An 8,708-nucleotide genomic window follows, 5' to 3' on the forward strand; every position below is an offset into this window, starting at 1 on the left:
GATGTTTGGGGGGGGGGCGTGTTAGAGGGAGGGACGGACCCAGTTGGGAACAGGGTGGGGGCACGGACCCGGGAGGGAGCAGGGCCGGAGGGGAGGGAGCGGACCCGGGTGGGAGCAGGCCGGGGGGCGGGGCCGGGCCGGTCACTCACCCCCCGGAGAGCGGGGCCTCGCTCCGGCTCCCTGCGCCGCCGCCGCCTCCCAGGACCCAGGAGCCGCCGGCGCCGCCCAATGGCGTCATCAACCCGCGCGCCCGAAAAAAGGGGAGGGGCCGCGAGCGCCGCGTCACCCCCGCCCCGCCCCCCGACGCAGCCGCGGCGTCACGTCCCCGGCTCTCCGGCGCGTGCCTCCCCGCCCCCTCTTGGGCGGGGCCACGCCTCGCTCCTGGCGCTGTTACGTCACGGCGACGGCGTGCGTCAGGCAGAGGGAGGGGGCGGTGCCTGATCCTCCCCGTGGGAGGGAGGGGCTGGGAGAGGGAGCCTGTGAGGCCGCGGGGCATTGTGGGAGAGGAGGCCACCCCAGGGCATTGTGGGACACAGGTGGTCGCCCTAGGGCGCTGTGGGACAGGCAGCCGCCCCATGTGCCCCAGGGCATTGTGGGACAGGCAGTTGCCCCGGGGCATTATGGGACAGGTGGTCACCCCAGGGCATTGTGGGACACAGGCAGTTGCCCCAGGGCATTGTGGGACAGGAGGCCACCCCAGGGCATCGGGGGACACAGGCAGTTGACCCAGGGCATTGTGGGATAGCTGGCCACCCCACAGCATCGTGGGACACAGGCGGTTGCCCCATGTGACCCAGGGCATCGTGGGACAGGAGGTCACCCCAAAGCATTGTGGGACACAGCCGGTTGCCCCAGGGCATTGTGGGACAGGAGGCCACCCCATGGGCCCCAGGGCATTGTGGGTCAGGACACCACCTGACAGGATGGGGGTTGGGGCACAAGACCACCTCCTGTCATGGAGGGCTGGCAGAGCCCTGAACATTTTTCGGGCAAGTCAGTCCCTCCAGTACCTCGAAGCGTCCCCTAACAGCTTAACAGCAACACATGCTGTCACGTGTGGAAGCTGAGAGGGGTGACCCAATGACTCCCTTCTGGGACCTCCCCACACCCTGTACAAAACCCAATGGCCAAGCTGTAGCCAGGCTTGGAGATGAGGGCCACCCTGCCTCCACTTCCCCACCTACTGCAGCGAGGACTTGGCCTTCCACGGCGCTGTACATGATTTGTTGGGGAAAGAAACAACATGGCTGCTGGAAAGGGAAATCACGCCTCACTGATCTATTAGAATTCTTTCAGGGGGTCAACGAACACGGGGACAGCGCATCTAGCGTCCTTGGACTTTCCGAAAGCCTTTGACAAGGTCCCTCATGAAAGGCTCTTAAGCAAAGCAAGCCGTCGTGGGATAAGAAGGAAGATTGTCTCATGGATCAAAAACTGGATAAAAGATAGGAAACAACGGGTAGGAATAAACGGTCAGTTTTCAGAATGGAGAGTGGTACCTCAAGGATCGGTATTGGGACTGTGCTGGCTGGAGTATGGAACAGCTTCTGTACGAGGAGGAATTAAAAAGACGGGACTGTTCAGCTTGGAAAAGAGGACTGCTGGGAAGGAGATGATAGAGGTCTCTCAAATCATGAATGGTGCAGAGACAGTATATTTATTTCCCCTTTCACATAACCCAAGAACCAGGGGGACACCTGCTCAAGTTAATAAGCAGCAGCTTTAAAACCAAACCAAAGGAAGTGCTTGACCCAACCTGGGGAACTCCTTGCCAGGGGATGTTGTGAAGGCCAAAAATATAACATGGTTAGAAAAAGCCGGCTCTGCCCCTGGAGGATAGGTCCATCACTGGCTGTTAGCCAAGATGGTCAGGGGGACAACCCCATGCTCTGGGTGGCCCCGAACCGCTGGGATTGGACAACGGCAACTTTCCATTGACCCAGCCCCTGTTCTGTTCCTTCCCTTGGAAGCACCTGGCACTGGCCCCCATCTATAGACAGGATACTGGGCTAGGTGGACCGTTGGTCTGACTCACTATGGCCATTGTGATCTACCAGTCAACCATTTTAGAGCGGTCAACCCCATCCATGGTAGATTCCTTTACAGAGATTAACAAAGGGACTTTCAACCCAGCCTCTTCCCTATAGCTGGACACCCATCTCCACCTTGTTAACAGGACTCTGATCCGCCCACCATCCAGTCCCCTCCCACTACGTATTGTTATTTGGGGGGGGGGGGGGGGAGATTCAGCTTTTTGTCCAAATCTGTTTCTTGTCTCCCTTCCGGGTGTGAATTTCCCATAGAGCTTCCACACCAGTTCCCAACCCATTCAAAAGTGAACCCCCCCCCGAAACAGTCTATTGAAATCAGACATCGGAGCTGGTTTCTCCTCACTCTTTATTGCGCAGAAAGACAGAAATCACACGCCCAGTTGAGTGGCCACATCTTTTGACCACAAAGACGAAACCCAGGGCGGAGACAGCGACAATGACAGCCGCTGCCACCAGCAAAATCAATGCCAGCACTATCTCAGGTGGGTCTTCACCACCTGCAAGAGGAAGAAGGGGGATAGAACCAGACACGGTGGAGTCTTGGATCCACAGACCCGCGTTACGGCCCATGGCTGTGCCAAGTGGTCTTTCAGGCTCAGAAGGAGCAATTAAGCCCCTTTAAAGTGTGAGAGAGCGATAGAACTTGGGAGAGATGACTGCCCAAGGCAATCTGCTGCTTGGAGTTTGCCTCAGCCTGTAATCAGAGGAAGCCAGAAGAAGGAATTTAATACCTAGCTCTTTTCATCTATAGATCTCCAGGTGCTTTAGAGAAGGTCAATATCATCTCCATTTTACAGATGGGAAAATGGAGGCACATAAAGGGACTTGGAAAATCTGGGTGACCTTTCACATGTCCCCGTTCAGTGCTCTATTCACTTGCCCACACTGCCTTTTGGGCACTCCAGGCCAGAAAGCCAGAGCACCAGTTGCTCTTTCTGCGTTCAGGGAAGCAGAACTTTGTAGATGGTATAAACAAGGGTACACCTGACTCATATCACCCCTGTCTCCTCATAGAGGCAGCCCCGTGAGGCCCAGAATATCTGCTAGCCACTGGGGCCAGTAGCAGATTCACAGCCGAAGGCCCAAAGGAGCCACTATGACTTCAGACAGCCTTGATAACTTAGGCTGCCAAAATTCGCCCACCATGCACTCCAGCCCGATTTAGGAGTGCTAGTTGAAACCTCAGAATTTTGTTTGAGAAATCCCAATATTTATATAGGACTGGAAAGGTCTCCTGGGTCATCCAGTCCAGGCAATGACATCAATTTAACCCCGATCATCAATTTATCAAGATCCATTTGAAGTCTCGTTAGGTTTCCCTCTGCTTTCCTGGTTACTTCTATTAGGAGTTATTCTTTACATCCACTCGGTTTGTTAGAGACCTTCCAACTTAAGTTTATTCATCGATGTTTTCCCCCGCAACACACAACGTCCACAATTTTTGTTCTGGATCCTTGATTTTATAATACCACTGCCCCGCCACACACACAAAATGTTCTGTTCTACTAAGGTAGAAATGGAATGTTTTGACCTTAATTGGAACATCCTTGTGGGGTTGTGTTGGAAGATGCTGTGGGAAACACGTTGCGTCTTAATAAGTCTTGGAGAGATGTTCTGTTGGATGACTAAAGTGAGAGCTTTCGTCACAATTGGTCACACTTTCTGATGGCCATTTTGAGGACCCCAAGTGCTGGGAGAATTCACCCTGATTTGGTCCCTAGCTTTGGCCAAGATGGCCACTATTCTTGAGGTCTTGACGCCTGTTAACTAACCCATGCAGAGGTTGTGACTCCTTACCTGAAAGAACTCATAGACTTTAAGGCCAGAAGGGACCATTATGATCATCTGGTCTGACCCCCTGCATGCTGCAGGCCACAAAACCCTTCCCTGGACTCTGCTGTTGAAGTCCCCAATCCTGTGTTTTAGTGACTTCAATCGGCAGAGACCCTCCTGCTAGTGATCCCTGCCCCATGCTGTGGAGGAAGGCGAAAAACCTCCAGAGGCTCAGCCAATCTACCCTGGAGGAAAATTCCTTCCCGACTCCAAATATGGCGATCAGTTAGACCCCGAGCATGTAGGCAAGAGTCTCTAGCCTGACCCTTGTTGGCCATTATACTATTTACGTACCATTGCTTGGTTTTCCTTGGCTACTATGTTTTACCATTAAACCATTCCCTCCATAAACTTATCTAACTTAATCTTAAAACCAGGCAGGTCCGTCGCCCCCACCGTTTCCCTCGGAAGGCCGTTCCAATATTTCACCCCTCTGACGGTCAGAAACCTTCGTCTAATTTCAAGCCTGAACTTCCCCACGGCCAGTTTATATCCATTCGTTCTCGTGTCCACATTAGTACTAAGCTGGAATAATTCCTCTCCCTCCCTGGTATTTATCCCTCTGATATATTTAAAGATAGCAATCATATCCCCCCTCAGCCTTCGCTTTGTCAGACTAAACAACCCAAGCTCCTCTAATCTCTTTTCATACGACAGGTTTTCCATTCCTCTGATCATCCTAGTCGCCCTTCTCTGCACCCGTTCAAGTTTAAGTTCATCTTTTTTAAACATGGGAGACCAGAACTGCACACAGTACTCCAAATGAGGTCTCACCAGCGCCTTATACAACGGAAGCAGGACCTCCTTATCCCTACTAGATATACCTCGCCTAATGCATCCCAAGACTGCATTGGCTTTTTTCACCGCCATGTCACATTGTCGACTCATAGTCGACTCATAGTCATCCTGCGGTCTACAAGGACCCCGAGGCGTTATAAAGCTATGACGGACAGGGAACAAGAGAGGGTCCTTGGGAAATGCGGAGAGGCGTGCATGCGCCTCCAGGGTGTGTGGGGAGACAGAGGTCCGCCGCTTGGGATCATAGATTAGGGTTGGAAGAGACCTCAGGAGGTCATCTAGTCTAACCCCCTGCTCAAAGCAGGACCAACCCCAACTAAATCATCCCAGCCAGGGCTCTGTCAAGCCGGGTCTTAAAAACCTCTAAGGATGGAGATTCCACCACCTCCCTAGGGACCCCATTCCAGGATCACAACCCCTGCAGAGCTGCCCTGGTCTTGCCCAGCTAGATGGTTGGAGGTTTCACCGTTCAGGAGCACCGGGAAGAGATTCCATGGCCTACGATGGTCTGAGATGATTTACAGATTTTTGCATGCACAGTGGAAACTTTCGGCACATGAAGTTTGTACCTGAAACAAACCACTCTTAGGAGCTAGCAGCTTCCCCCTAGAAGCTCAAAACAATAAAATAAAATAAATTCAGAAGGCAAATACCCCCGCCTCCAATTTGTCAGCACTTCAGGATTTGGGGTCCTTGACTCACAATCTTTGTACAGAAGAAGGGCCGCTTCTGAGATGAGAAGAGGTCTGGAAAGATTGTCTGCTTGGAATGCCACCACTTCTGAGCCCCCATCTGTGTAGAAAGCGGGGAAAATATATATACAGCAGTTGTGCCAGCGTCTAGACACCTTGCTGCTGTGCTTCTCTATAGGCTCTTCTCTTCTCTATGGGTCCTTCTCCATAGGTTCTTCTCTATACGCTCTTCGCCTCTCTATAGGCTCTTCTCTATGGTCTCTTTTTTCTATGGGTCCTTCTCCATAGGTTCTTTTCTATGGGCTCTTCTCTATAGCCTCATCTCTATGGGTTCTTCTCTTCTCTATAGGTTCTTCTCACTATGGGTTCTTCTACCGTGCCCTCACCCCCCTTAGATGTATACAGTTTAAGGTCACAATCTGTGGTCCTGTAGGGGCCACAGGACTTCCCTGGGGTTCCCGCCTGGATGATCCAGGGAGTATCCGAGTTCCTTCCCGCAGGCCATTAAGCAACCAGGCCCCGTATCGGACACGTGATTGTCCTCTCCTGGAGAAAGAGGGGCGTGCATTGCAGGGGCTTGTTTTGGTAGGGTTTTATTTAATAAATACATGGGTAGATTTCTAGATTCCAAGGCCAGGACAGATGATTGTGATCTCCCCAGCCAGGCCTCCTGGAAGGAGGGTCTAGTGGTTAGAAGGGGGGATGGCTGGGAGCCAGTAGACCTGGGTTCTCTCCCTGGCTCTGGGAGGGGAGTGGGGGCTGGTGGGTTAGAGCAGGGGGGGCTGGGAGCCAGGACTCCTGGGTTCTCTCCCCGGCTCTGGGAGGGGCGTGGGGGTTGGTGGCCACGTCAGTGTCCCAGCTGCCCCTGCGCCAGCTGCTTCAGGGCATCTCCTTCGACGTGGAAGAAGTGCCAGCCCTCCGCGGTCGTGAGGTCCACCGCCCCCTGGCCCTGGTAGAAGTCGATGGCCGTTCGATTCCAGTCCAGCACCACAAACTTCAGCTGGGTGCATCTGTTCTCCACACCGATCTGAAAAGTATCAACAGGGGGTGGCTGGGAGCCAGGACACCTGGGTTCTCTCCCTGTCTCTGGGAGGGGCGTGGGGGCTGGTGGGTTAGAGCAGGGGCGGGCTGGGAGCCAGGACTCCTGGGTTCTCTCCCCACCTCTAGGAGGGGAGTGAGGGCTGGTGGGTTAGAACGGGGGGCTGGGAGCCAGGACTCCTGGGTTCTCTCCCCAGCTCCGGGAGGGGAGTTGGGGCTGGTGGTTATAGCAGGGGAGGCTGGAAGCCAGGTCAGTGCCTCAGTTTCCACCATGGTATAAGTGGGAACAATGATACCCCCTAGGGGGCTGCCTTGCAATCTGAGACCAAGTAAAGGAAGCGACCAGAAGGGGGAAAGGGCCCAATGTCCTGTTACCTCTGCAATTTTACTCATAAGCTTCTTGCCAATGCCTTTACCTGTGTGGGGAGAGAAATCAGTAATTTAACAGCAGGTCTAGTGGTTAGAGCGAGGGGGCGCTGGGAGCTAGGACTCCTGGGTTCTCTCCCCGGCTCTGGGAGGGGAGCAGGGGCTGGTGGTCAGAGCAGGGGGGACTGGGAGCCAGGACTCCTGGGTTCTCTCCCCGGCTCTGGGAGGGCAGTGGGGGCTGGTGGTCAGAGCAGGGGGGACTGGGAGCCAGGACTCCTGAGTTCTCTCCCCAGCTCTGGGAGGGGAGCGGGGGCTGGTGGTCAGAGCAGGTGGGACTTGGAGCCAGGACTCCTGGGTTCTGCTCCACTTTTCTGTGTCCTAGCTCTTCCCCTGGGGTGACTGCCTTACAGGCATCGCAGGGGCTGTCTATGGTGGGGACCCCAAAATAATCCCATTCCCGCCCCATTCCCTACCTCTGAACTCAGGCATGACGTACAGGTCTTCCATGTAGATGTTCCTGCCTTTCCAGGTACTGTAGGTGAAGAAATAGAGGCCATACCCTACGACGGTGTGTCCTGGGGCGGGGAAAAAAGTCCAATGACTGCCCCCACCTCATGTCCCCCCAAATTCCTCGTACTCTCCCAGCCCCCCCGAAACCTCTCCCCAGCCTCTGAGAAATCCCTTCTCCACCGAACCCCCAATTCCCCACCTCCCAGACCCCCAAATTCCCTTCCCTGCTCCCAGGCCCCCATTCTCCATCCCCAAAGCTCCCCAGGCACCCCCAATTCTCTCCTCGGCTCTAGGAGGGAAGTGGGGGCTGGTGGGTTAGAGCAGGGGGGGCTGGGAGCCAGGACTCCTGGGTTCTATTCCTGGCTGAGTGGGGGGCCTGGTGGCTGTTTTATGGGGGTCCCCTCCATCTTCCCCCCCAAACTCACCCCCCCATCCTCACTGCTCGACCCCCCGACCTCCACTTCTGACCCACCAGGATACAGAGCTGGGGTCAAGGATGGCCCTGAGGGGCAGGTGGGGGGGAGCTACATGTATCAGGGAAAACTGGGGGGCTGGGTTCCCCCAATCTGCCATGGGGCTGAGCTGGGGTGGGGCTGGGCCAGCTTCAGCCTCTTGGGGTCCCCCAAATTATTCCTGTGCCGGGATTCTGGACCCCACAGGTGTCTGGGGGGGTACCTCCCAGGGCGTTGCGGGGAGGGGGGCATTACCATCTTGACTCCGATGCTCAGGCGGGACCTCGGCCACCAGACATCTGTAGAAAGGGTCGTTGGCGAAACCGTCTTCCCTGAGCACTGGGGAAGGATATTGGGGGGCGGGGGGAGACATGGGGGGAAGGGCAGGAGAGAACCCCATTGTCACTCACAGGCAGGACCCCCCCTCTTAGCCCCCCCTCCCATATTGGGGCACCATCAAAGCCCCTTCTCCTGCCCTGGAAGAGGGGGTGCGTGCCCAGGTCCCAAGGGGGGAGGGAGGTATCGGAGGGGGGAAGAGCTCACCTTGGTCGCTGATTTGTACCTGGTCCGGGAGCTCCTCAAACTCCGCCAGCTCCTGGGGGGCAGAAAGGGACTCTCCAGGATCAGTCACCCCAAAATCTCCCCTCAATTCCCCTCTCCGTCTCCATCCCCCAATTCCTCTCCCAGCCTGCCAAACCCTCCCTCCAGCCTCCGAGAAAGCCCTTCTCCACCCAGCCCTCCCGTTTCTCCCCAGCCCCAATTCCCCACCTCCTAGCCCCCCATTTCTACCCAGCCCCCCAAATTCCCTTCCCTGCTCCCAGCCCCACATTCTGCACACCCAAAGCTCCCCAGGTGCCCCCCTTCTATCCCCAGCTCCAGGAGGGGAGTGGGGGCTGGTGGGTTAGAGCAGGGGGGTCTGGGAGCCAGGACTCCTGGGTTCTCTCCCCAGCTCCAGGAGGGGGGTAGGG

General features: G+C 55.7%; 2 protein-coding genes across 4 annotated transcripts in view; both read right to left on the reverse strand.

The window, feature by feature from the left end:
• The window catches only part of SENP3 (SUMO specific peptidase 3), an 11,336-nt gene extending 11,088 nt beyond the window's left edge, over positions 1-248 (reverse strand). The window contains exon 1 of the mRNA XM_034756512.1: positions 150-248. Coding sequence (XP_034612403.1) covers positions 150-238 — 89 coding nt within the window. The 5' untranslated portion in view covers positions 239-248. The remainder of the gene's footprint in view (positions 1-149) is intronic.
• A 2,132-nt stretch (positions 249-2,380) lies between these two features.
• Positions 2,381-8,335, reverse strand: LOC117869666 (diamine acetyltransferase 2-like; the record flags this gene model as incomplete). 3 transcript variants are annotated; one of them, XM_034756698.1, is given in 6 exon segments in its annotated part: positions 2,381-2,548; positions 5,385-5,474; positions 6,788-6,828; positions 7,252-7,353; positions 7,996-8,079; positions 8,284-8,335. In XM_034756698.1, coding segments are annotated over 6 exon segments (393 nt in total), but the record flags the coding sequence as incomplete, so codon positions are not given.
• Between the last annotated feature and the right edge of the window lie 373 nt (positions 8,336-8,708).

The sequence above is a fragment of the Trachemys scripta genome, chromosome 24 (assembly GCF_013100865.1).
Source record: "Trachemys scripta elegans isolate TJP31775 chromosome 24, CAS_Tse_1.0, whole genome shotgun sequence".
NCBI lineage: Eukaryota > Metazoa > Chordata > Testudines > Emydidae > Trachemys > Trachemys scripta.